Here is a 27926-nt window from a genome sequence, read left to right on the forward strand (position 1 = left end):
CAAGGACTCACAGAAAAGCTGCGGACGCGGTGCTGGACCCATGGCTGCCTTTAATGTCTCGCGTCTCTGAGGGGCCGAGCCCGTCCCCGGCTGCCTCCTCGCTCTGCGGGCACCGCTCCGGGCTCTCTCCTGCCGGCAAAGGGCTCGGAGTCGCCTTGGAACAGCTTCGCCCCCGGGCAGCGCTGCGGGACCCTTCCCGCCCCCTCAGCAACGTCCCGGCCCCGCGGCCCCACACGGCGCCTCCCGCCGAGCGGGCCCGGGGGCCCTCGGGCTGGAGCGTGAGCACAGCCGGGCCCCGGGGCGGGAAAGCGCTGCAGTCAGTTCATTTTTAGAGAGTCTGATGGCCGGGGCTCTCGTGCGGAGCAGCCGAGCGTCCTGCGGGCCCCAGGGCTGGATCCAGGCGGGTGCTGAGCCCTGGCCGCGGCCCGAGCAGTCCCTGACCCATCACCGGCTCCATCCACCGGGCTGGGGCGGGCTGGAATGGGATGGGAGCCCCGCTCCGCCGGGAGGACCTACTTGAGGAAGACGAGCAGGAAGAAGGTGGAGACGATGAGCACGAGGATGCCGGCGGCGAAGCCGAGGCGCAGGTTCTCCATGGAGGCCAGCGGGGGCTGCGTGTCCACCAGCAGCCCCCGGCCCAGCAGCCCCAGCACGAAGGCGTGGGGGGCCTCGGAGCCGCGGCGGAGGCCGCAGGGGGGCACCGAACTGCTCACGGCGAACACGGGGGCGTGGGACGAGCACAGCGCGGCTACAGAGCGCGACGAGCCCTGGCCGGGGTCCGGGGTGGCACCGCCGCCGTTCTCCGGCTGCCGCTCCCCCCGCGGGGTCCCCGGGTCCGCTGTCGCGGCCGGGGCCGGCTCGGGCAGCAGCGTCACCATCCTGCAGAAGGGGCAGCTGACGAAGGCCACGGTGGCGGCGCGGCACACGAGCCTGCGGAGGCAGCGCTGGCACAGCGAGTGGCGGCAGGGCAGCTCCTGCGGGCCGCCCCCGGCGCCCCAGTACGCCTCGTAGCAGATGCCGCACTCCCGGCCGGCCTCGGGCCCCGCTGCCATCGCGCTCCGCGGGCACGGCCCGGCCCGGCCGCTTTTGAAGGCGGGGGGCGGCGATGGCCGAGCCCGGGGAGGGCTGAGGGGGCCGGGGCGGCCGCCCCCCCTGAACTTCAGCCTGGCCCCAGGGTACTCGGAGGGCGCTGGAGCGGCACAGGGAACGCTCCACCTCCACCGCAGAGCTGCTGCCCCTAAAACACCTGCTGCTCGTTCCCTTCTCCCGTTCCAAATCCATCCGATTCTTAGCACTTCCCAAGCACGGTTTCCATCCCTGTTAATGAACTTTAGGACCGGCTGAGCAGTGGGTGCAGCAGCCCCGTCGCGCACCCATTTCCCACCAACCTTGGGGTCTGTCACCCGGTGCAGGAGGTGGCCCCGGCCACCGGCACGGCCACCTCGGGGCTCCAGGGATGGACGGGGCAGCAGGCCCCGACTGCCTGGGGCTGGCTGGGGCCGAAGCGTGCTTTTAAAATTATTTTACTTTTCCCCGCAGACTCAGAACGTGCCCGGAGGGATGCTCCCGCTGTTTTGTCCGACCCGTGGCTGAGCGGGGCTGTCCCTGCAGTGGGGCCGTGCTGGCCCTGGCGATGAAGGGCAGCCCGGCACTGCGGGCGCTCCGGGAGCGCTGGCCCCTCTTCATTGCCCGGAGCTCCCGTCACCCATCGCCACCCCCGGCACGGCCCGGCGGTCACCGGACGGGATGGAGGGGCGGTGGGAATGGAGGGGGCGGTGGGATAGGGGGCAGAGAGGATGGAGGGGTTGTTGCAGCCTCGCTGCTGCCGGCCGGGTGTCGGGGCAGCCCTCGGGACTCTCCTCCCTCTCCGTCCGGACCAGTGGGGTCCCCGTGTGGTCTCTGGCTGCCCCTGGGGAGGGGGCGCCAGGGGGGGCTCCTTGGGGGCTGGATGCCCTCTCCTCCCCTCTCAGGCCAGGGCTTCTGACTCCCTCCTCCTCCCCGACCCTAGGGAATGCCGAGGGACGGGGAGCAGGGAGGAGTGAGGGTGTTCCATGACCCTTCCTGCCCTCATTCGGGCACCGCCCCAGGGCTCCCCTCCTCCATCCCAGCACCAGCCGCTCCTGGAGCAGCCCCTTGCCCCACCCCGGACAGGACCTGCCTGCTCCGATGGGCAGCAACAGAAGCAAAACGTGAAAACAAAGGCTGGAAAAACATCCCCAGGGTGTTCCCAAGGCGCCGGCCCTGGTGTTTTGGCACGTCCCCAGGACACTGGTGGCACTGGGCACCTCAACGAGGTCACACACGTGTCCCACAGGGATGTTCTGCATGGGGCAGCTCATGTGAGGCAACCCAAGCGCAGGGTCCAAGGTCTCTCCTGTCTAGACAGACATCCCTGGGGCAGCTCCACGATGAGCAACACGCTGAGAGAAGGCCCAGAGCCTCAAATTCTTCTCTGACAAGGTTAGAAGGAGGAGGTGACACTGGGACAGCCGGGCATGGGGTAGTGGCCCTGGCCCTGCTCCAGCCACCCCCCTGCAGAAGGAAAGAGGCAGCAAACACCTCCAGCAGAAACCAGCTGCAGTTTAATGGCTGCTCCTGGGTAAGGCTGTGGTGGGACTGAGCTCGTGGCAGCATTTTTGTATTTCAGGGTCAGGAGCTGAAGGACAGACAGGAATTGTTACTAACCAATGACAATGGAGCAGTCTCCACCCCCCAGTGCAGAGACACCGTGGTCCTGAGCTGGGCACAGCTCCAGCCCTGCCCCGGTGCTGTCCAGGGGCAGCAGCACTTTCTGCTCCCTACCTGGGTTGTGGATGAGGGACCCCCACGGGCTCCTCTGGCCAGGGCACGTCCCTCCAGGCCTGGGGGTGTTGCTCTTTCCCCTCCCACAGGAGCAGGAACTGGGGGCTGGGGAGCTCCTGGCTCTGCCTGCCTGAGGCTGCAGACCCAGACATGCTCCTGTGGGGCTCCAGAGCAGAAGCCCCAGACCTTTGGCATGACACAGAGGTGCACGGCAGCGTCAGCACACGAAGAACAGCACGTCCCGACCCAATGCTCCCACGGGAAATTCCCCCCCCCCGCTCCGGGCAGCACTGCTGGAAGCACTCCCCGTGTCCCTGTGAGCCCCCGGGGGCCTTTCTGACAGCAAACACCTCTGCCAGAGAGGAGGAGACACAGCTGCGCCTGGTTTGTCACCCAGGCACGGCGACGCAGGGCGGGCGGGCAGCAGGAAGGGATTCACTGAAGGAGCCCGGGGAGCTGGGGGATGCTGAGGCTCCCGGGCACAGGCAGCGCGGGGCTGGGCACGGGGAGGGCAGCGCCGGTCGTGGGCTGGTGACAGGGACATGAGCGGCAGCGGGAACATCCCGGGAGCGGGGCTGGCACTTCCCGGGCCGGCCTAGGCGCTGTGGAAGATGCGGATGCGCTGGGCGATGTCCTGGCGGCACAGGGGACACGAGTGCAGCCGCTCGCAGCAGCCCTGGCAGCAGCAGACGTGGCCACAGGGCAGGAAGATCATCTGGGGCTGGGGGAGAGACAAAGAGGGGACACGGAGAGTGCTGCTGTCCCTGAACACCGCTCCCAGCACGGGGGAGCTGGGGAGCACTTGGGGGCTCAGAGCCCGCACCCCAATCTCCGTCCCCCCTGGGTGTGCAGGGCCTGGGCTGTGCCGAGCAGGAGCGCGATGGGACACGGGGCAGGACACGGCGGGGCTGAGCAGCCCCGTGAGCGCTGCCCAGGGCCGGTGGGGGAGCTCAGCGAGCTCCTGCCCAAGCCCGCACGGAGCCCTGTCCGTCCCTGCCCTGCCCTTCTCTCCCCCCATCCCCGCTGCGATGCCCAGCCCGGCTGTGCCCGGGAGCTGCGGGATGAGCACCCGGGCACTGCCAGGGCCGGGCAGAGCTGGGGCTGCGCTGGATCCCGCCCTCCCTCCGCGCCCTGCTCCAGCCCCGGGCGGTGCCGGCTCTCACCTCCCGCTCCATGCACACAACGCACTCCGACTTCTTCTCGTCCCCCTGCAGCGGTGGGGCCGTGGGGACCGCGGGGCCCGGGGGCTCCTCCAGGGGAGCGCTGGGCTCGGGGCCCGCAGGGACCGCGCTGTCCTCTGCCCTCCGCAGCTCTGCAACCGCAGCCGGCTGAGTCCCCCGAGCGCTGCCCATCGCCCCCCGCAGCCCGGCCTGCCCTCCTCACACACCCACAGGAGGTGTCTGACCCACAGAGCTCCCTGCTCCAGGCTCAGGTACCGGCTGTGAGTGTAAAATGTGGCAGAAAGGAACTGGGGGTACCTGGGATGGTTGTGGCCACAGCCAGCATCTCCTGAGCCCGCCTGAGGATGGCATGCTGCAGACCAGCCTCTGTCACACCCAGCTGTGGGGAAAGAGGAGGGTGTTGGCCCCAGAGGGACAGCAGGCTGATGTCCCCAAGGGGACACTAAAAACTCCTGGGCATTGCTGGCAAGACGTGGCCATGCCAAAGAAAGCCCCTCTGCCAGGCACCAGGAATTCCTTGGTGCTATTTCTACTACAGAGAGCATCTGGAGGATGTTGGAAGATGGTGCCAGGCTGCGGCTCACCCTGCAGGTCTCTGGAAGGGCCACTGCCCACAGGGAGAGGCAGAGCAGCACAGGCACCTGTCCCTGTGGGGAGGTGACACAGCAGAGCATCCAGCCAGGCACAGGTGGAGTCTGAGCAGGGACAGGGACAATCCCTGCTGGTGCTGTCCCACACTGTGGCTCTGCAGTCTCGTACCTTCTCCAGGTCCCTGGCACTCATGGTCCCCAGCGTTTCCAGGGATATTCGGTGGTGAGCGAAGATTGGCACGTACTGCTCAGCAGAGAGCTCCAGCAGCAGGGTCACCAGCTGCTGCTCCAAACCCTTCTCCTGCAAAACATGGAATGAGCTCCCCTGGGTCCAGGCAGCAGCAGGGCTGGGGCTGTGCTCATCCCTGGCCTGCCCTGCTCCAGCCCTGCTGCATCCCAAACACACCAAAGCCTGGAAGCCCAACAGGTGGAGCAGCTCTGGCCCCAGGTGTTTTATGGGCACAGTTCAAAATGCTGTGGTCTGGGAATCACAGAATATCCTGAGCTGGAAGAGACCCACAGAGATCCCCCAGCCCAGCCCCTGTCCCTGCCCAGACCCCCCCCAACCCCACCCTGGGCATCCCTGGCAGCGCTGTCCAAAGGCTCCTGGAGCTCTGGCAGCCTCGGGGCCGTGCCCATTCCCTGGGCAGCCTGGGCAGTGCCAGCACCCTCTGGGGGAAGAACCTTTCCCTGAGCTCCAGCCTGAGCTGCCCTGGCCCAGCCCCAGCCGTGCCCTGGCTCCTGTCCCTGTCCCAGAGCAGGGATCAGAGCTGGCCCTCGGGAGGAGCTGAAGCCCCAGTGAGCTCCCCTCATGAAACACATGAAACAATGCCCATGGCAATCCACATCTGCAGCAGCCCCAGCTTTGCCAGCTCAAGCCAATCTGTGGCACAGGCAGAGCTCAGATCAGTCTCCTTGTGCCCACCCTGAGGGGACTTTACCAGCATGAATTCCTGGCTCAAGCCATCAGGGGCAGGAATGGGAAGGAGCTGCTGCACTCAGTCGTGTTTGAAGGGGAATTTGGGGAGCCAAGCAGAGCCCTTTGGGTGCCCAGCTGGAACAAGAAGCCCTGCCTGAAAGGTACTCAAGAGTTTTCTGTTCCTGACCAGCAGTCTGGGGCTGGGACAACAGCTCCTGCTGGGAACAGCTGAGGTGTTGGCTCCACAGGGACCTGGGCAGCTCCACCCTTCCACAGGCAGGAATGAGGGAGCACTGGATCTGTGTGAGGGCTCTGTGACCTGCTCCCAGCCTTAGCTCAGGGGGCTGTCCTTACTTCCCCCAGAGCAAAGCAGAGCCACAGTGGCAGCAGGAACAGCAGCAGCACCTGGAGTTTCAGGGAGAGGGGCTTCTGGTTCAGCAGGCGCTGGTACTGGATCAGCCAGTAGTTCTCCTGCTTGGTTTCACTCTTTGCCTCCATTTCCAGCTGAAAAACAAACTCAATTCATTCAGCAGCCCGAGGGAACACGGCCAGGGGGGTTCAGGGATGGGTGTGCAGGAGAGAACCCCCAGCCTGGGCAGTGCAGGGCCCAGCCAGAGCACTGTGATTGATGGGGGTCAAACAGGATTTCTGGCTCCTGCAGGCTGGCCCCACTCTGACCACAGCTGCACACAGGGCTGTGCAGCTCTCTGCTCCCTTTGCCCCAGGACCTGTGGCCTGGGCTCCTGAGGCTCAGGAGGTCTGCAGATCTTCAGGATTGCAAGACCACAACTCCCATCCCTTGTGCTCATCCTGCTGACCACTCCCTTCCCAGCAGGGTCACTGGGGGTGATGATGGTGGCCATGCTGCACCAGGCAGTGCTGCTGTGCCCCCCAGGTTTACAGTAGAATTTCCTGGGGCTAAATTGGCTTCTGGACCTGGACACAGCCCTGCTCTGCTGCCCTTCACTCCCACACTGAGCCATGGACTGTCCCTGCAGCCAACCCAAATGCTTCCTCACCCACAGCACTGCATGAGGGGCTTCATTACCAGGATTTGTTGCAGCTCTTCCTCCCTTTGCTTCTTCTCCTTGAGCAGCTGCTGCAGGAGGCAGCCGAGTGCCCGGCACTGCTCCGCGACCGCCTCCTGCAACAGGAGAGCTCTGGGAGCCACAGCCCCACACTGCTGCCACCCTGTCCCCTTCCCAGCAAAGCTCCTGCCAGACCCACATCAGTCCCCATGCTGTGCAATTCCTGTGCCCACAGCTCAGATCCTCTCCTAGCACTGGCAGGGCAGAACCAGCTGAACCTGCTCCTTCAGCCCTGCACTGCTCTGTCAGCCCCAGCCCACCCTGGCTGCAGCAGCTCCTCCTCACTTCATCAGGAGCTCAGCCAAAAGTATTCGTGGTACCCCTCCTTAGAATCATGGAATCTTAGACTGGTTTGGGTTGGAAGGGCCCTTAAAGCCCATCCAGTGCCACCCCTGCCATGGCAGGGACACCTCCCACTGGCCCAGGCTGCTCCAAGCGCTGTCCAACCGAGAAAAGACCACCTGAAAGGAGGTCTGGAGTCCTGCAGGCAAACAGGACAGGTGAGGTCCCCATGCCTTTGGGATGTTTCCTTCTCCTGGGGTCTCACCCCAAGCACACCAGAGCAAGGCCAGGCATCCCTGCAGCCCCTCCTTGGCACTGGAGAGTTAAGTGGCTCAGGAATGTCCCATCATGTGGCCCCTCTGCAGCTTCAGTCCCAGCTCACCCATATCTGAGCAGAGGCCAGTGGCCATCAGGCACAAGGACAGAGGGACAAGGATTCTGTTACACTCTAAAGTTTGGGGAAACCTTCACTGATCACAGAATCACAGACTAGTTTGGATGGAAGAGACCTCAAAATCCATCCTGTTCCACCCCCTACCATAGGCAGGGACACCTTCCACTGTCCCACGGGCTGCAAGGCCTGTCCAGCCAGGGATCAGCACCTGGCCCCTGCACAGGGACAAGGCCCCTGGTTAAGAGAGGAGCAGCTGCCCCTCCCAGGCCAGCCCTACCTCCAGGTGACCAGAGCTGCCTTGCCCTGACAGAGGCAGGCAGCATCAGCACCTCCAGGGAGGGAGAGGGACACCTGATGACAGGAGGAGCTGCTCCAGCCCCAGCAGGGACCCTTTGGGGTGCACAGCACCAAGGGCAGGGGGATCCAGGCAGCTCCAGGCGTTCAGGCCTTGTTCCTCAGCTCCTGGTGCTGAAACTGCAGGGCAGAGCCCTGCTTCCTGCACTGCCCTGCAGCTCCTGTGCTCACCAGGTCACACCTGGTCTGCCCTGCATGAACTCTGGGTGGTCCCCACCCTCTGCCCTCCAACACCACAGAGTGACACAGAGGAGCTGAGTGAGTCCAGGTAGCACAACCCAAACCTGACACCTGAAGGATGCAGGACAGGGCTGGGAGGCACTGCTGCCTGAAGCCAGCACCAACCACTGCTCTGTGACTGCCCTGGCTGTTTGTCACTGATTGTGGGCTGACTAAACAGGTGACCTGACCTGGCACATGGCACACAGAAGAAAAGAACTGATGCAAATCATCACAAAACAAAATTTAAAGCCAAGCTGCTGAAGCTAAACCTGGCATTCCTCAATGTGTGACTGCTGATGATGTCAAAACCAAAACACAACAAAATATAAGAGGACATGCAATGCACAGCAAGCAGGTGGTTTTGGGACAGCCAACAACTGGATTGCAAAATCCTTCTCCACCCAGCACACCTGGAACTGCCCATCCCTATCAGGGTTCCTCTGTCTCTCTGCTGAGAATGCCTGGGGGTGTGTAGGAGAAGCAGTGATGTCCCACATTCCCAGGACACAAAGGGGTTGGTGTGTGCTGTGCAGAAGGACCTTCTGACTGAGCAGAAAACCATCTGGAAAGTGCCAGGAGCAGGGAAGCAGGTGGAGCAATCCCAGAGCAGGGAGGGTGGGGGGCAGCCCCAGAGCCCCACGTACCTGCAGTGTCTCTGTGTCCAGTTCTTGCCTCTTTAACTCCAGCTGTGTCAGCTGCAATAACTCTGTTTCTATTAATTTAATCTAAACAGAAGATGAAACATTTTTTACTGACATTTAAAATTACTTTAATTTATGCTCTTTTAAAATGAAGTCTGACTGGCAAGGGCAGCACTGCAGAACACCCAGAGGTTGGGGGGAGCTGCTTGTGCCCTTTGGTGATGTGTGCACTGAGGGTCCCTCTTCTTTTACCTGAGAAGCTGTGTCCCCCCACTCCAACTGTCTCTCTACTCTGAACACTTCTGCTCAAGTCAGGAGCCTCACACTGCAATCAGTTTGTGCACCCAAACCTTTTGCAGCCACACTGGAATGCAGAGCCAAAGCCCTCCCAGCTCAAACTACGGACTCCTGGGACAGTGCCCTGGTTTCCAGGTGCTCCAGATCCCAGAACAACACCTGCTCTTTCAGGTGGGACAAGAGAGACACAGAGAGGTGAAGTGAGTTGCCCAAGGTCCCATAGCAAAGCCAAGATGAGAGCCCAGCTCACCCCTCTGCCAGGCCACCAGCTGTCCCCAGGCCACACTGCTCCTGCTGACCCCAAGGCTCTGCCCCTGCAGCACAGGGTGGAAGGGGTCCCAAGGTCCAGTCTTGGCATCAAGGCTGGTGGGAGGGGTGGGAAGGGTGAAAGGCCCAGCCTTGGCATCAAGGAACAAACTCCCTTTGTTCACAGAGCAAGAGGGAGCAAAATGCAGGGCCCTCATGGTGCAGTCAAGCAATGATGGGGAGCTGTCAGACAGGTCACAGGCTTCCAGCAGAGTTTGGTCACTGGGGCACTCAAAGTATCCAAGCCCTCAAGTTTATCCACCAAATCCTGAACTGAGACTTTTCTTCTGTGTCAAATCAGGAGAGGGAAGATTCTGGAGCACTGTGTCAAAAACCAGCAACCCTCCTTCCTGCATCCACCACTGCTGCCTTCCCACCTTCCTGCATCATCCCCTGCCACTTTTGCATCATCCTGCATCATCCACTATGACTTTCTCCACGGGGTCTTGCTCTTCTCCTCAACTACATCACTGCACCTTCTGCAGAATGGAGCTCAGAAAGGCAGGCTGAGAATGGGAAAGAAAAGGTGAACTGATGGCTCAAGGTGCAGCTCTGATGTGCTGGATGGGGATGCAGTGGGCTCATGTGGAAGCAGCAGCCCTGCCAAGTACACAGCCTGAAGGAAATCAGAGGTGCAACTGCAGATCCCCCCCAGAGCCAGTGCAGGTGACTGAAGGAGTGGCAATGCCACCACCTCCAGGAATCTAAAACCTGCTCTGACACTGCCTCCCTCAGAGCTGTAGTGTAACCAACACTGTCCAGCTCTCTGTTCCAGAGCTCACAGCAGCACCAGGGCTCTCCATGTCCTCAGACCTGCTCTGTGCTCACAGCACTTTGCTCTTCCTCCCAGGGTCTCACCAAACAGCAGGATGAGCTGAGGAGCTGGTTGCTCTTTCCTCTCTTGCTGACTCACCTGGTTTCTGATCTGCCTGTGCATAAGATCCTTCTTCACCTGGAGAGCTTCAAAGGCAGTTTTCTGCATCTCAATCTGAGGGACAGGCAAAATCCTGCTTAGTGAGGTGGTTGGTGCAGTTGCTGATGGGCTCAGAAGCTGCTCCCTTGCAGGGACTCAAGTACAAGTCCCTGAGTGGTGCTTGCTCTGAGCAACAATGTCCTGAAACACAGCTGAGAGCCCAACAGGTAAAGCCCACCCTGGAGACACACAGAGAAATATTAATTCATCTGGAATGCTCTGTGTGACCCCACCTCTTCTTTTCAGCAACACTGAGTAGCCAGGCTGTGCTGCAGGGCACAGCTGCCCAGCACTTCTGAGAACAAACTTTGAAAATACTTGTCCCAAGTCCCCCAGGAAACCTGCCAAAGACAGGACTTCTGTCTCAAAATCCCCTCTTAATCATTGTGTCAGTTTTGCTTCCCATGGTCCATGCTTCTGTCCTTTCTGAAAATTTGCTGGCTAGATAAAAAATAATTTTTTTTAACCACTCAAGTTAATTTGTCAGAATAGCAGATTTTTCAAAGTTTAGCATGTAGTGTTAAATAAAATCACTTCTGCATGCAGCCCAGCCCAGCCACTGCTGCTCCTGTGACCCACTCTGGATCCTGCTCTCCCTCCAGCCCCCATGACCAGTTTACTCCTTTGCCTACCTGCTGCAAGATCTGACTGACAGCTTTGTTCTGATCCAGCTGCTGCCAAGCCAGGATCTGCTGGAACTTCTGATCCATCTCAGCTAGGCTGCAAGGAGATGGATGTGGCATGGAGTTAATGCTGGGTCTGGGACTCAGAGGAAAAGCAGGCAATGGGGAATGCAGGAGGAGGAATTCCTTACTGAATGGGGGAAGAGCAGTGGCACTGCACAGCTGAAGGCCACAAATTTAACACCTCCTTCCCTACACCCAAACCAAACCTGCACCACAGGCTCCTGTGGCCCTGCTGAGCAGGTCACAGGCTCACAAGGCTGGTTTTGGTCAGTGCCAGATGTTGCCAGATTGAAATTTCTCATCTTGTTGTAAACAGTGAGCCAGGATGCTCAGCAGCACTCGTGTACTACTTATGCACACCCAGCTCCCTTGAGGCAGCCTGGGAGGTGAGGGGAGCAGCTCTGGGCTACAATTTGGCACTGCAGTGCCTCAAAAAACAGGAATACAACTGGTCTAACTCCATCCTCCATATTTAGCAGAATGTATAAGGGAAAATAAACAGTGCAAAAAAGTGACAGTTCCCCCAAAGTGTGATTAACATGCAAATGGTGGTCATTAGAAGGTGGTTCATTTAAGGCAGTCTGACAGTTTAATCTGCACTGTCCTGTGCTGTTACAGCTGTCCTGCTGCATTCCAGCAGCTCCAGGGTTCCTGGTGTAATGGGAATTACACTGCTGAAAGAAGGGGATTTCACAGCAGCACCACCAGCCCCAGACAGCCCCTGCACCTGGAGCAGGCCTGGCTGACGAGGTCCTGCCGACGAGACTCGGAGGTCATTTGGAGGAGCTTGTTCTTGTAGGTCTCAGCCAGCATCTGCTGCATGGCAGCTGGGGACAGAGGGGACAGAGGGGCTGTCAGTGCCTGCCTGGCCTGGGTGTGCAGTACAGGACCCACCCACCACTGCTGCTGCAGTCACTGCAACCAACAGAGGCTCCTTTCTCATTGCTCTTGCTCTTCCCACTTCACTGATTCCAGAGCACACCCACCCACCTGTGGCTCTTTATTGGGAAAAGAGCTGAGCAAACTCCACTCTGCCTGTGCCTGCACCCCTTCAGTGCTAAGAGAAGCCCAGTCCCTGCTTACCAGCCCTGAGATCACAGAATCCCAGAATATCCTGACCTGGAAGGGATCCACCAGGATCCCCCAGCCCAGCCCCTGTCCCTGCCCAGACCCCCACCCAGCCCACCCTGGGCATCCCTGGCAGCGCTGTCCAAAGGCTCCTGGAGCTCTGGCAGCCTCGGGGCCGTGCCCATTCCCTGGGCAGCCTGGGCAGTGCCAGCACCCTCTGGGGGAAGAACCTTTCCCTGAGCTCCAGCCTGAGCTGCCCTGGCCCAGCCCCAGCCGTGCCCTGGCTCCTGTCCCTGTCCCAGAGCAGAAAGGAGTTGGGTTCTGCCAGTCCTGGGGGTACTTGAGACTGTTTCTTCTCTTGTCCCTTGTTCCCTGGGAGCAGAGCCTGATCCCCAGTTGGATACACCCTTGTTTCAGGGAGTTGTAGAGAGTGAGAAAGTGCCCCCAGAGCCTCTTCTTCTCCAGGCTGAGCCCCCTCAGCTGCTCCTGGCACCCCAGACCCTTCACCTCATCTCCCCAAGGACCTCTCTGGACTCACAGGCCACTTCCCTCCTGCGCAGCTGCTCCGTCTCCTCCTGGGTTATTGCCATCAGCTGTTCCATCCTGATTCTGCCAACAAACAACAACTCAGCCACTCCTTCACAAGATCCCTTTTCCTCTACCCACCCAGCTCAGTCTCAAGGCTGGGCAGGTTCACTCTGCCCAGGAAAGCTGGGCTTATCAGAGACACCAAAGTTCTGTGATTTTTTGGTGAAGAACCTCAAAGTTTTATGGGAGACAACATTTGCTCAAAGCCACGGGGACAGTGGCTTTAGTCAGGGAAATTGATTTTTCTGAGACAGAACATCAACACAACGTGCACATGCTCTCCCCAAACAGTCCAGATCCTTCCCTGGCTTTCCTTTCTCCTGAGGCTGGATGAGCCCTGCACAGCTGGCCCAAGTGAGCAGTGCCACTGCAGGCAGCAGCCTGGCCTCCCTCCCACCACCCCTGTCCTTGTCCCCACCATTTACCAGGTCAGGAGCTGGTGTGGCTGGGGAACAGTCTGACAAACAACTGGATGATGTTCACCCAGTTTACTGGGCCACAGCACAGCTGGCTGAAGGGAGGGGGGCAGCTCACAGGCAGGGCAGAGCTGGGGACAGTCACTTTTGGTGCAGAGTTAGCTCAGAGTGTTGGCTCAATGGCAGATTTGCTTCTCACCTGCTCCTCCCACCCTGAATACATTGCTGGAACACCCTCATAACTGCCTTTCTTGCCAGCAGATGGAGAATCTCTGTTGGTCCTTGATATTGGAACACAGAATTTTGTTCCCAAACTCATTATTTAGGACCCTTCAGAGATGAAAAAGAGGTAAAATCACCCTGTGACTGGTGTGCCAAACTGGGTAGGACCAGGCACACTGAGTCCAGTGTCTTGCCTCCAACAGTGACCAGAGCCAGCTGTAGGTATGAGAGGAACCTCACCTGACTTGGGGTGGATTCAGATTGTGACTCTGAAAGGAAGCTCCCAGCCCTCTTCCCAGCTTCTTACCCCTTTTCAGACAAGTTTGTTTCAGAGACTCACCTCTCATTCTCCAAAGACTTCAAAATGTCTGAACTTCGTTTTTGCCTAAAAAAAAAGATAAAACAAAAGGTTTTCATCAAGCTGAGCAGAACATCCTGGTCCCCCAGAGCTGAATCACACAGTCATAGAAACCTGACTTGCAAGGGACCCACAAGGATCATCCAACTCCAGGCCCTGCACAGGACCAACCCCAACAATGCCCCATGTGCCTGAGAGAAAACAATTTTGCAGTCATGCACAGCAGAGCAGCTTTCAGCAGGCTGAGGGCCTCCTATCAGCACCAGCTCACATGGAGACCCAGCAGACACAGGCAGGGGCACCTTAACACTTCAAATTTGCACCTTCCATGAGGAATTTGAATTTCTTCCATAGCACTGCAAAATCCCAACATCACACATCTGTGAAACAGTTTTTATAAGCTGCAGATTCCATGTGCTTTAAGTGGGTCTTTGGCAGTCCAGGAGCTAAGGCAGCTCCTCCAGACATCAATCCTGACCAGGTCTGAAACACTCAGGGGTGAAATGATCTGCTCAAAACAACATGACAAATAAAATCAGAGCAAGACCCCCTGGGACCCCACCTCTGGTTGTCCTCCAGCAGCTTCTGGATCCGGCTGGCAATGCCCTGCTCTGTGTCCTTCAGCTGCTGCAGCAGCTTCAGCCTCTCCTCCTCCAAACAGCGCTGGTGCCTCGACAGACCCTGCTCCAGCCTCTGCTGCTCCTGCCCAGAGCAGGGAAACCAGGAGGAGGTGGTGGGTGTGGGGAAGGCAGTGGGAGCCCTGGAAGGGCCCTGCCCAGCACACCCACCTCTCTCACTGTCTGCAGGATCTCATCCTTGTGGCTGTTGAGCTGCTGCACCAGCAGGGCCTGTTCTCTCTGCCCCACGTTCAGGCGCTGCTCAAACTCCAGCTTCTCTTGAGTTTTTCTTTCCTGAGAGGAATCAGAAGAAAGATGAATGACAGGAACCTCCTTCCCCAGCAAGAACATATTCTGGCAAAAAGGCAAAGCAAGGGATAGGAGTCCCTTGCAGAGAAGAAGGGAAGCTAAATGGCAAATAGGAGGCTTGTCTAGGGGAGGGGAATGTTCTCTCCTTAGGAACCCAAAAACTGGGAAGCAGAAGCTGCTGCTCCCTTCATAAGAGTCTCTAAACTCTTTCAGGTCATGGAGCTGAATTTCCTGGGCGTTGACTGATACCTAACCAGCCAATACAAACACGTGCAGTGAAGCCAAAATGCAGGTTGGGTTCACTGCACGTGGCACAGGACTCCCTTGTCTGAAGAAAGCAGCCAACTCCGAGCAATCGAACAAAAGGCACCAGGGAACTGCAAGGTGTGGGGAGATAGAATGTAGGAAAATAGTGCAGCAGATAATCTCACAGCTGAGGAGTTGCTACAGAACCAACTAATTACTAAAGATTAGAAACAGGCCCAGCTCTTAACAAGCCATACCTGTATCCAATAAGAGCAAGTGCTACAAAAGAGCAGTTTGGCTAGCTGTAAGGAGAGCTGCAGTTTATTAGTCAGATGTGAAGAGAGCTGCAGTTTGCTGGCTAGCTCTGAGGAGAGAGCTGCAGTTTGTTGGCTGTGCTGAGAGGAGAGTTGCAGTTTACTAACCAGAGGTGAAGAGAGAGCTGCAGTTTGCTGGCTAGCTGTGAGGAGAGCTGCAGTTTGCTGGCTAGCTGTGAAGCAAGATGGATACGTTGGCCGTGAGGAAGAGGAGTCAGATGACTGCTGCAAGGACCAGGGACAGGCAGCACATAAAGGAGCTGCGTTGAGAAATAACTTCAAGGAGGTATGAGGCCCTGGAGATATAAAACCCCTTGCGCTATAATGACCCTAGAATTTGTGCTAAGGCAACAGCAAGGCAGGAGCCTCTGGCTATTTCAAAGTGAGCCATGCACAGGGGAAGAGACAGAGACCAGGGAAACAAAAAGAGCAAACTAAAAGTGCAGCCAGGGGAGGGGAATGAGAAACAAAAAGATGGAAAACAAAAACCAGAAGCAGACCCATGCTGCAGACAAAGCAGTTGCAGGAGTTTATCCTTACCTTCCTCTTCTCATAATCCAAGAATTTGTTCTGAAAAATAAGCAATATCAGCAGACATTTATTCCCAGAAGTACTTTTGTGTAGATATTATTATTCCACAGTACAGCCTCCCCATACTGAGTGAAGATATCAACCAAAGGCACAGGAACACAAGCCCCAAGTCCAGTCACTCAGGCTTCTCCAGGGGCAAAGGCAGTGACAATTAGCACAGCTACCACAATTACTGGCCCAGCCTCCCCTTTCCCAGGTAGGGCTGAACATGTCTAGCATTGGCTGGGAAGCACAAGATTCTTCTGCAGTTTGCTGTCCCCCCAAAAACACACTGCACACTCCATGTCCCCCTGTCCCTTGGCTCCATCACTGCTTTCAAGGATGGGGACAGTTCTTTGGGATGTGTCTTCCAGGAGTAAGCATGGTGACACCAGCCCCAGCTGAGGAAGGATGAGCCATCCCTGCACACACTGTGCCTGGCTGCTCCCTCGATCCCCAAAGACACAACTCATGGAGGGGAAGGTGATGAGGGATGATGTGCCAAGTGCTGTGAGATGCTTTGGTGGAGCACAGAGACAAATCCCAAACCCTCTGGTACAGGAGGGCCTCACCTGCCACTCACTCTCCTCCTCCAGGTACTTCTCCACTGTCTTGTCCACCCCATCCACTGAAGTTCCTGCTCCATCACTCTCCAGCGTGGGAAGCAGGTACTGTGAGGGAGGGTAGTATGCAATTCCACACTCTGCAAGGCACCAGACACAAAATAAGAACATTTAAGGCTCAAAGAGCTCCTTGGCACCATGGCTGTGAGCTGGCTGCTGTGTGGGACTGCTTCTAGCTGTGCCCCCTCTGCCCACACACCAAGGAGTGCCTGGCAGGGCTCCTCCAGCTGAGGCTCATTTTGCCATTTAATGATGGCAAAAAATGATGGAGCTCTGGGGGGAAGTGGGGCCACTCCATTCCTACCAGGATTCAGCTCAGTGGGGATGGACAAGGAGCTCTGGGAGGAAGGTGGGGCCACTCCATCCCCCCCAGGACAAGGATCTGCTCGGACAGAAACACATCCTGCACACAGGTGCAGGCTTGGTGACTTCTGCAGGGCTGCAGTTGTTACTGCCCAGACCAAAATAAGTTCTGACTGTCCTGGTTTTTCAGGGAATATCCCAATATCTGTCCCCTGCATAAAACCTCCACCAAAACTCTGTATTAAACACAAATACAAACTCCCAATATGTTATCTGTGAGTTTGAGTTTTCTGTCTGTTTTCACCATTCTCCTAACAACCTGCAGGGCCCAGGTCCTTCCTCAGAGAAAATGAGGGCAGCAGGGACCTTGAGTGACTCCTGAGTCTCTCTCCTTGTCCCAAGGACGTGACAGCTGGACAATGCCTAATGCTCCCACAGGGAAAATCCAAATAACCATGGGAGATGCACTGACCTCTTATGGCCACTGAGACAGCCAGACCCAGCCACTCTGATTTTTAACAAACCACTCTGCATTCCAGTGTGGCAGGGAAGGACTTGTGTTGTGCTGCCTGCCAACAAAGACAGGTAACCAGGTGTGCAGGGCATCAGCAACCACCCCAAGCAGAGCCCACACAATGTCTGTTCTTCAGAAATGCCATCTCTGGGCACAGCCCAGGTGCTCCTGGCTTACCTTTGCAGAGGAACTGCTGGATGGCCTCTGTGCCTGCACTGCAGATGTCAGGGGGTGGGTAGGTCATGGCAGAGGCATCCAGGGTCAGCGTCTCCAACACAGAACACACAGAGCTCCAGGTTATTCTGAGTCTAGACAGAGGCCAGCTGCAGTTCTCCTTGCAGCTCCCCAAAATCTTACTTCATGTTACCCTAAATCCTAACATAAATGTGAGGCTGTATTGAATCCCTGCAGGGTGTCTGGCACCTTTCAGAGGTGACTCCACTTCCCCCCACCTGGAAGTTTCTGAGCTGGCCATTCACTGAACACTCCCCTCATGCAGGCACTGGCACTTCATGTTTAGGTACCAGAGGTCAGAGCACTTCTCGCTACAGACATTCCATACTCCATGTCAGGAGTTCCCTTCAGCAGGGAAGCAGGGGTGATACCAGGGCATGGAGAGGAATCCCATAAAGAATGAGGGGAAGAGCCACTTGTTTTGTCCTACTGTGGCCACCAAAGGACCCAATGCTGCCTTGTGTAGGGAAGGGCACAGCAGGAAGGCCTAGAAAGGAACCACTTTACCAAGCACAGGGGGCAAAGCTGCACAGATGCCTTAACTCAGGCTGTCCTCATGAGAAGTGAAGCAAAATATTGTGTGAGACAGGAGAGCATTTACTCACACCTTCCTGCTGGTGTCTGAGCCAGCCCTGTTGCCTCACACTTGCACCATTTAGTACTGACAGGTTTGGCAGCCAGAAGGCAACATATCCATAAAAATCTTGCTGCTTTTCCCATTCTGAATGTGCACTTCAGAGAGCCATAAACACATAAAAGCTGATAACAAATTGGAGATCTGCCAGGGTGACAGAAGCACGATTTGTGCTCTTAAAGACAGGAAGGTAAAATCCAGGGGTTCACTCTCTGGGGATCGCTTCTGTCATGATCAGATTAAACGGTAAAAATGATCAGAAAAGACCAAAGCAGGTACAAAAAAGTCATTGTGGACAGCGTGAACAGCCTGTTACAATTCCCTGCAGAGCATGCTGCCCAGACCCTAAGCATTCCTCTCGTGGGCTGGATTTATCCCCAGCTGAGGGAGGCAGGCTGGGAAGGGCTGCCCCAGGGCTGGGTACCTGCAGGCTGCGGGCGTGGGCCAGCCCCCGGGGCAGCTCCTGCAGCTCGTTCCCGCTGACATCCAGAGCCCGCAGGCTCCGCAGGCCGCTCACGCTCCCGGGCAGCGCCCTCAGCTGGTTCCCTGCAGGGACAGAAAGGCAGCTAAACCACGGAACCACACAATTCACGGAACCACACAATTCACAGAACCACACAATTCACAGAATGACCTTCAAGATCATCGAGTCCAACCCAGACCCAACAGCTCAACTCAACCCTGGCACCCAGTGCCACATCCAGGCTTTGTTAAACACACCCAGGGATGGGGACTCCACCACCTCCCCAGAGGCCATTCCAGAACTTTATCACTCTTTCTGTGGAAAACTTTCCTAATATCCACCCTGAATTTCCCTTGGTGCAGCTTAAGACTGTGTGCTCTGGTTCTGTCAGTGCTGCCTGGAGAAAGAGCCCAGCCCCAACTGACCACAGGCACCTTTCAGGAGCTGTGCAGAGTGATGAGGGCACCCCTGAGTCTCCTTTTCCAACCTTCCCAAACCAGGAGCCAGCAAGCTCATCTGTTCGTACACCAATCCACAACCACATGCACAGCTCAGTTCCACAGGGACAGGGCTGTGCCAGGTCACACAGGGACTCAAAGGATGGCACTGCCCACCAAGGGCAATTTGGGACCCATCTCCTTCTCAGCTGAGGTCACTGCTGCAGGCTGGATGTGTGCTCTTTATCAGGAGAATATTCGTAACATCCTTCCCTTGGCCTAAGTCCCAGGGATGGGAGGAAGGGGACTGAGTGTGAGATTACACACCCCAGGCTCAGAGACCAAGTGCTGCAGACAGACAGACAGACAGACAATGATCTGAGCTGCCCTTCCAAGCATCTCATCCTCCACCGCGTTCCCTGTTTCAGCAACAGCTCCACATAACTAAATCTCTTTTTTTTTCCCAGATTTATGGCACTGCATAGCTAGAGAAGGTCCAGGAGTCTGGGAAAGAGGTGTGAGCTTTGTGCTTGGGCTGTGCAAGGCTGGTGGGGATACACAGGCTCACAGGAGCCAGCTCTGGGTTTTGGGGGACCCAATTGTAATTCACTTTATCTGGCTGAGTGCTCTGCTTGCTGTACTGGAGCGCTTGAGGCTGACACATTTTCTGGTTAGCTCATTTCTCCTGCCTTGCCAACTATTTGAATTCAAACCTTCCTTGTGTTCCTCCTCAGCACTCAAGAGCATAAACTATATGGTGCTTGTCTTGACTGAAAGGAGTAATTGCTAATGCAGCTCACCATGACCAGATAATAAATGTGCTTTGCCCAGAGCAATTCCATTCCATACCTTTCACATTGAGGACCTGGAGCTGTGCAAGGTCTCCTATAGATTGTGGAAGGCTTTTTAAAAGATTCCTTTCAAGGTTTAGGACCTAAGGTATTAACAGAAAAGATATTCAAAATATTCATCCAAATCTCATGTCTTCTACACATCTGTGCTGCTGGGACTTTCAGACAACTTGAAATTGGTTGTAGATAGCACTTTCAGGGTTAAAAAAATGTATTTTCCACCAGCCCTGGATAAAGGGCATGCCAAGCTACCAGGGACAGTGAGAAACTCTGCTCACTACCAACATCTGGTGCTGGATCCAGATGCAGGAACTGGGAATTGGAGTGTCCAGGGCAGCCCTCCCCTACTCCAGCTCCCACCTAAAGCTGAACCCTGAGCAGAGAGACCCTGAGTGTGCCCTTAGACACTGCTCTGGGTGCTCAACATAACCACCCCAGGGAGAACAGCAAAACATGAATGTTTGGGGAGATCAGCAGGACTCTGCTTGCTCAGAGCATCTGCATGGCCATGGAAGCCACTTGGGCTGCACCAAGCTGGAGAACAACCAAGCCTGGCCTTTCCTGCTCTTCTTCTTTCCTCCTTTTTTCCAGGCCCTGTACAGACACCTGGGATGCAGCTGCAAAACTTTTACCTGAAGAGCTGTCAGCTGACCAATATCAGCAGGAAGTGATGCCAGCTGGTTGTCATGCAGATCCAAAACCTGGAAAAGCAGAAGATGTCACCAAACAAGGTTGGGAACAAAAGTCATTAATTATCTCACAATGAAAATGACTTTGCTTCCAATGGGGACTTTGAAAAGCAGCTCAAGTTTTCCAGGGGACATGGGTACTTAATTCTTGGAGGAATTTTGGAAATTCAGGCATCAGTAACAAACAAGAGAAAAGGGAGAGCAGTGACACTGAGGGAGCTGTCCTACAAAACTGGAGGAGTCAACTGGATAAATCATCTCCTTGGAACCAGGCTGGCAGCAGGAATTTCTGCAGGATCAATGAGCTGAACTGCTGCAATAGCAGTGCAGGGAGAGGTTGGGATTAGACCTGGAGACCTCCCTCCCTCCTGTGGAGCTGCTGAAATGCCTCTGCCTCTTGGGGAATCCCAGCACCATGGTGATACAGCCCTGTACACTCATCACCAGTTTCCTTCCCATTCCAGTGACCCTCCAGAGCAGGGCAGAAATGATCTACCCAACAACACACCCAGCTCTGCCTGACCACAACCACCAGTGAGGCTGCTGAGGGGGAAACTGGGATGCTGAAGGGGATAAAAATGAGATGTGGGACTGATGGTGATGTGACACAAACCATTCAGTGACTGCTGTCTGCCAGCCTGGGAGCTGAACCCAGAAAAGGCAGGTGTCACACCTGGTACTGATCCCTGACAAAGCCAGCCAGGAGGGATTTACTTGGGCTGGTGTGTTTTAGTGCAGCTCAAATCCAAGGAAAATAGGCTGCAGTTGAACTGTTAAGAATCACAATTACCTTCACAGTTATGAGACTCAGGAGGCTGCAGGACTTTGGAACTAAGGATGTCAGATTATTGGTATGAATAATCAGCACCTGGGGAGGAAAACCCTCTTGTCACATAAAACACAAGAGACACCAGAACAAGCACTTTTGTTGGGATTGAACTGGGGAGGCTGTATAAGAGCTCAGTATCTTATTCAGTATCATATAAAACATTGCAGGAGGAAATGGACTGTCAGAGAAGGTCAAACATTTAGCATGAGATCTAAACCAGAGGCCAGTTCCTCACACAAGAAATACCCTCAGGTGGGCTAAGACAGGAACAACCACCTCTTCTTTCCTGGCAGAAGTTAACTGTAAAAAACACACACAGGATTGATCTAAATCAAAGTGCTCTCTATGTGGTATCACACAGGTGGACAAATTCCTCACAAGAAAATTCCTTCTGGACCACCATAAAACAACCACACACAGTCATATCAAACATGACAACAATAGTTAAGCATATTAATAGAATTATTTAATAATTCCTTATTACAACATTACCTTTTTTTGCAAAACCTTGCAAGTTGCAAAGACCCCATAAGGAACCTAAAAACAATAAAGAAATAGTCATGTCAGACTTCTCTTTTAAGCAGTTCTACATTGTCCACCTGTAAGGTGTGAACAGCTTGACTGAAAATAAAAGTGATTCTTAAAATCCCTGCCCTCTGGTTTGGGTGTTTCCCAGGGAGCTTCCATTTAATCAGCTTCCAGTGGCTCTCCATGACACAACAGTGCCACAGAACAGACTGAGGCTTAGGCAGGACTTCAAGCCTTGTGTGATTTAATATTCATTGTGCAGATGAGCTCAGGCAAAGGCTCAGCTTTCTCATCACAGAAATGCATTCTGTGCTTTTGGCAACGACCCCACTGCAGTGTGCTGAGAGAGAGGTGAGCAGCAGGCAGGACAGAGTGTCCCTGATGTGCCAGGAGAGGGACAGGCAGACCAAGGAGATGCCAGGTCAGCTCCTGCCAGGCACAGCTGGGCACTGTGACTTTCTCTGCAGCACACAACCAGCAGCAGCCAGACTCCTGCCCATGGTTAATGGTAAAACCAAACTGATGTCTCACTTGCTTTATTGAAACAACTATGAAAATGAACAGCAAGACAGTTTTATGGTCCAAAAGGAGCTGCTGGGCATCCCAGATTAGCTGTGGCCCTGAGTGGAGCTGGCTGGGTGGATCCTCTGTCTGCCACCCTGCCACATCCAGGCTGTCCCACACAGCCTGCAAACACACACAGAGCTGCTGGTGGCTCCTGAGCTTGGAATAAAACATCCCAAAGTCTCAGCAAAGCCATTTCACACTGCACAGCAGGCAGCTCTCCTCTCCAGGATGGTGTCAAATCTCCACACTTTGCTTGGCAAGGGCATCCTGTATTCAGGATCAACATTTTGGAAGCATGAGACAAGGAATAAAAATGAAAAGTGAGATAGAAATGGATTTCTGCCTGAGGCTGGCCTGGCTGCCAGCAGGAAAAGCTGTGTCTGGGTGCCTGGCACTCTGTCACTGCCTGCCCACACACCAGCAGACAGATTGTTTCTCATTTAGTTGGTTGCCATAAAAGAAGCCAAGCTGGGAGTGAGACTTTCATCCTTACCCAGCAACTTGGATTTTCACTTACACGGTAAAACAACCATGGGTGACAGACTGTGTAGCTCTAAGATCAGAAATACTCTGCCTCTGGCAAACCAATTCCCTCAGAACCAGCAAAATTAAGCCATGAGGTCCCAAACTAGGGTCCAACAAGGCACTGGTGGAGGGTATGAGACCACTCTGCCCTTCTAAAGGATTCCCAGGACAGAAATGGTGTTGAATGAGACAGAACAGGCAAACTCCCACAAAAAAAAAAAAAAACAATCACATAAACAAAACAACAGGGAAGAAGCCCCCAGAAGTCAGGAGATAGAGGAAAAGGTGGACCAGCAACAATTTCTGTCTCAAGGCTCTCAGGCATGAGAGTAAATCTGACAGTTGGTACCAAGAAGCAGACAGAGAATCAGAGCTGTGAGTGAAAACTGGAAGGTGTAGAGGACATACCTCTGAGAGCTCACATCTGGATATGTCAAGGGTGTCATCAGCACCAGCTTCTTTTGCCTGGAGAGGGAAGAAACATCCAGAGAATCAAACCATGCAGAAATACAGCACCTCTTGCTGCATCTTGCCCAGAGAGTTTGTGGGCTGCCATCCCTGGCAGTGTCCAATGCCAGGCTGGACAGGGTTTGGATCAGCCTGGGACAGGGAAAGGTGTCCCTGCCCATAGCAGGGGTGACACTGGATGGGCTTTAAGGTCCCTTCCATCCAAACCAGTCTGAGATTCTGTGGCTCTGTTCCAAAATATCTTCCATGCTCAAATCAAGTCCATCCAATGCAGCTGCTAACAGCAATGAACCTGGGCAGACACCACTCACCCATGTCCCCAGAGCTACATCTATACACCTCTGGGTCACTTCCAGGGATGGTGACACCACCACTGTCCTGGACAGTCTGTTGCAATGTCTGACAATGCTTTTCAAGAAAAAAATGTCCCAATACCCAACCTGAGCCGTTTCCTCTCCTCCTGTCCCTGTTCCCTGGGGGCAGAGCCCGACCCCCCTCCCCCCAGCTGTCCCCTCCTGGCAGGAATTGTGCAGAGCCACAAGGTCTCCCCTGAGCCTCCTTTTCTCCAGGCTCAGCCCCTTTCCCAGCTCCCTCAGCCTCTCCTCATCCCTTCCCTATGAGATTCCCTGGGCCAGAGCACCCTGGTGAAATCCTACTCCAGGAAAACCAACAGCAACATCTAATGAGTTAATCCTCAGAGTGACAGGAAGATCAGAATAATGGGAAGCAAAAGGGAGGCACAAGGCAAGGCAGATGTGATGGGAACTCACAGGTTCCCTGGAAGAAAAAGCAAACTGGGAGAGCTGTAAGGGCAAAGGGGCATGGAGGAGAAAGGAGAGCTGGGGTCCCACCTGCAGGCTGGCAAGAGGTGAGGTGGGATGGAAGATGCTCCGTGGAACCACACAGAGAGGGATGGAAGTGGCACCAAGGAGACCTGGGGGTGGGAAAGCAAAGGCAGATGGGGGGGCAGAAATTCCCTGGGGTGCATTAGGAAGAAAACCTGCTGCCTTTGTGGGATCAGAAACACAATTACTGCTCATGGAACGTGGTTACTCGTCATGCAGGGATGTACCAAATCACACGGGGCCAGGATCAGGTATGGAGAACAGAAATGACCCTGGCAGAGCTTACCAGGCACACTGGGTACCCAAGGACCAGGCACAGAGGGCAGCAATGACCCTGGCAGTGCTTACCAGGCACACTGGGTACCCAAGGACCAGGCACAGAGGGCAGCAATGACCCTGGCAGTGCTTACCAGGCACATTTGGTACCCAAGGACCAGGCACAGAGGGCAGCAATGACCCTGGCAGAGCTTACCAGGCACATTTGGTACCCAAGGACCAGGCACAGAGGGCAGCAATGACCCTGGCAGAGCTTACCAGGCACACTGGGTACCCAAGGACCAGGCACAGAGGGCAGAAATGACCCTGGCAGAGCTTACCAGGCACATTTGGTACCCAAGGACCAGGCACAGAGGGCAGAAATGACCCTGGCAGAGCTTACCAGGCACATTTGGTACTCAAGGCGCTTCCGAGCATCGTTGCTGGGTTTCTTCTTCCTGGAGAAGAGAGGCATCTTCAGCCCTGCCCCTGCCTCTGTCCAGGGGCACAGATGGTCACTGCAGAGAAAGGCTGAGGGATCCTGGCCTCTGTGTTTGCTGGGGAGCCTGGGCTGCAGAACTGGGACCTAATGAGTTGGGGGGGAAATTAAAAAGAAAAGAATTGTATCAGCAAAGGTCTTTGTTTAGCAGGATCCCACAGGTAGTTCCAGCACAGGGAAGTACAAACATGAGGCACTCAAGCCCAGCTGTGGTCTGAGAAGGGTTGGTTGTCTGGGTTAGCCCTGGGATAGGCACAGAGAAAGGTTGCTGAAGGATCAGAGAAATGCAGGGTCCACTCCAGGAATTAAAAAAAGCTGTATCAAGAAGTCAAGTACCAGGGATAAAACCCAAATTATTTAAACTCAAAGTCAATTCTGGCACAATAACAAAGAATTGAGTACAAGGATTCCAGATGGTTCAAGTGTGAGGGAAGAGAAGTTGAACCTGAGAGAGGAAAGGCTGGGTGCAGGAAGATGCCAAAAGGTGGAATCAGGAGTGCAGGTGGCTGAAGGGAACAGACACCAGGCAGCTCTGGGACAGGGCTCTGAGCCAGCAGGGGAGGAAAAGGAGCTGTTGGCAGATTTTGAGGGAAAGGTAGAAAGTTGTGGCTGGACAAGGAATGGGGAGAGCAGCTGCTAAGGAGGTGGTACCAGTGGGGATGCTGGAAAAGAGATGGGGCCAGGTGAGCAATGACATCAAGGAGAAAAAGGGGTTTACTGTGGCTGCACAGGACCAGGGGGCACAAATGGGCAAAGCACAAAGAGCCTGAGCTGGGGCTGCAGCTGAACAGGGGCTCCAGAGGGACCTGGCTGGGAGGCAAGGCTGGGAGTTAGGGAAGAGCAGGGGGCAACAGTGAGCCCTGAACAGGGAGAAACATTTTAAACACTTGCAGTGACTTTTTTAAACACTTAAAATTTCCAAGCAATTAAAAATCAGCACAAAAGAGGCACTGCTTCACCAGTGCAGCAGGAAGTGGCACAGCTACACTTAGCTCAGGGGTTGCACATAAGGTGCTGGTTCTCTGCCAGCTCTGTGTCTGCAAACTGGCCTCAAAGGCTCCTGGGGAGCAGGTACTCACAGGATCCAGCCAGGGAGGTTCCCTGAGCAGGGAGAGCTGTGCCAAAACCTCTGTAAAATCTTTGCAGAGATAAATCCTCACTGTAAAAGTAAAATAATTCAGTATAATTCATCCCTCTTCCTTGCACTGCAGGAACAAGGAGGCAGAGACATCCTGAGTCCCTGTCCTGCTGTCACAGCACTCACTGGGACGAGCCATGGGCCACAGCAGGAGGTGGCTGCAAACTCATCTCCAGCAGTTCCGTAGCTCCTTCCCTGACATCCCAATTTCTACCCCTTTAACCAGTTCAGACAACTGAAATGCTGACCAGAGCCAGCTCCCAGGAAAACCTAAATCATTGAGCAAGAAGGGAAGCTGACTGTCAGGGAAATGCAGGGCAGAACCAAGGGCAAGACATCAGAGGCACAAACAAAAAGAGATTTCAAGCTGAGAAAGCAGAAGGCAAAGGTGCCTGCAATAGAATATCCTTGAATTGGTGACCATGTTCAACTCTGCTGAGCATTTCTGCATGCTCTTGTCCCACCTCCCCCTTCCCTATTCCACCCAGACCTCAGTGGTCATGAGGACAATGGGAAATCATCAGTTTTTACCCAAGAAAACAGATAAAGACATGAAGGGCAGTCAGTGAACAGGTAAAGAATCATACCAGGGGTCACAGGATGAAGGATCAGAGATTTGTTACACAGATTGAACAGCTCTCAAAAGTGGAAATTTGCATTAGTGAAGACACATCAAACTCAGCAGCCAGGAGTGAAAAAGGCCCTTGGCATGTGACCATTACATGATGTAATTTTTATTTATTAAATTACTGAAAGAACTGCCTGTAAGTGCCCATGCCAGCACCCACCCTGCAGGCAGTGAGCACCCAGGGACACCAAATCCTGATCCCCCTGCTTCCTGCAGGCACCAGCTCTGCCTGAGAAGCAGCCACACACTCAGGAAGGGCACAGAATGTTTTCTGTGTGTTTCCCAGTCTGCAGCTGTTGGGGTGATGGTGGATGACAGCAGAATAAAGCCAAACGCTTCACTTTACTAACAACTGTAATTCAAACACAGTGACACAGCTCTGGGAGAAGCCAGAATTTCAAAACATTTTGGACACCATAAATTCATCTGGGCACTGTAACAAGACAAGGTGAGGGTGTGGAAAGAAAAGATGTTTTATTTAGTCTGGGAAGACACACTCAGGAGCAGAGTGAGGCAGCAGCGAGCCAAGGTCGGCATCTGGGTGGGCTCCTGAAGATGCTGCCTGGCTCTGGGGACAGAGGTGTCAGCAGCCAGCTCCAGGCTGCTCTGGCTGTCGGACAGGCTGTCAGCACACAGCCCTGAGGGAACTGGAACAGGCCCAGAGGAGGCAGCAGCTCCAAACTGCAGCTCTGGAACTCGCTGCCCTGCATTGTTTGCTTCTGTGCTGGAGCTGCCACCCCCGCCACAGCCTGAGCCTGCCCTGGAACAAATCTCCGCTCGTCTTCACCAGTGCAGCTCTGCCTCTCAGCCCTTCCTTCCCCTCACCATCACTATCCTTCTCTTCTTCTCTCTGTGGGTCCCCCTCACAGGCTCACACAGCTTTCAAGCTCCTCGTCTTCTTTACTCTTCCCTCACCCAGAACAGCGCCTTTCTGAGCTCGAGAACCCAGAACGGGAAGGATGAAGGACTGAGTCGGCCCTGCCGGGATTTTGGCTCGCAGCCCTCGGGCACCGACTCGACACCTGAGGAGAGCAGCGACAGTGAGCGAGAGCAGCGCCTGCTCCGCGGCAGACACCGCGCAGCGCCGGTCGCCGCCTGCTCCGGAGCCTTTCCGAGGAGCACCCCCGAGGCGCGGTGCCCGGTGCCGGCCCGGCGCAGCCCCAGTGACCCCCAGCGGGTCCCCCCGGCCCGGCCCAGCCCCGCTCACCGCTCGGCGCCGCCATCGCCGCCTCACTGCCGGCTCACGTGATCAGCGGCACCAGCGAGCGGCGCGGCCAGAGCGCCCGCCCCGCCCGCAGCGCCCTGCCCGCCGCACCCGTGCGCCCCCTGGCGGCCGGAGGACCGCCCCGCCCGGCTGTGGGATCCCGGGATTGTCCGGGATAGGAGCGATCCCCCGGGATTGTCCGGGATAGGAGCGATCCCCCGGAATTGTCCGGGATAGGAGCGATCCCCC

General features: G+C 55.6%; 1 protein-coding gene across 5 annotated transcripts; it reads right to left on the bottom strand.

Moving 5' to 3' along the window:
* Positions 1-2592: 2592 nt before the first annotated feature.
* LRSAM1 (leucine rich repeat and sterile alpha motif containing 1) lies at positions 2593-27713 on the bottom strand. 5 transcript variants are annotated; one of them, XR_014616664.1, is made up of 25 exons: positions 27299-27495; positions 24612-24794; positions 23049-23105; positions 21513-21557; positions 20982-21059; positions 20135-20203; positions 19501-19585; positions 18176-18297; positions 17061-17151; positions 16016-16146; positions 15414-15443; positions 14176-14298; positions 13950-14089; positions 13370-13414; positions 12342-12412; positions 11463-11562; positions 10682-10769; positions 9990-10064; positions 8477-8557; positions 6541-6636; positions 5898-5996; positions 4743-4874; positions 4281-4362; positions 2803-3523; positions 2593-2656 (listed from the first exon to the last, which is right to left on the bottom strand). XR_014616664.1 is itself a non-coding variant. In XM_084219536.1 (25 exons), the coding sequence occupies exons 1-25, from the start codon at positions 27299-27301 to the stop codon at positions 3398-3400; spliced, it is 2301 nt and encodes a 766-aa protein (XP_084075662.1). In that variant the 5' UTR covers positions 27302-27495; the 3' UTR covers positions 3252-3397. The 5 variants fall into 5 exon arrangements, 4 of the variants coding, with proteins under 4 accessions (XP_084075663.1, XP_084075661.1, XP_084075662.1 ...); XM_084219536.1 differs by lacking the exon at positions 2593-2656 and adding an exon at positions 3966-4114 and having other exon boundaries at positions 3252-3523; XM_084219537.1 differs by lacking the exon at positions 27299-27495 and adding an exon at positions 27681-27713 and having other exon boundaries at positions 2597-3523.
* Between the last annotated feature and the right edge of the window lie 213 nt (positions 27714-27926).

This window comes from Fringilla coelebs (assembly GCF_963513975.1).
Source record: "Fringilla coelebs genome assembly, chromosome: 21".
NCBI lineage: Eukaryota > Metazoa > Chordata > Aves > Passeriformes > Fringillidae > Fringilla > Fringilla coelebs.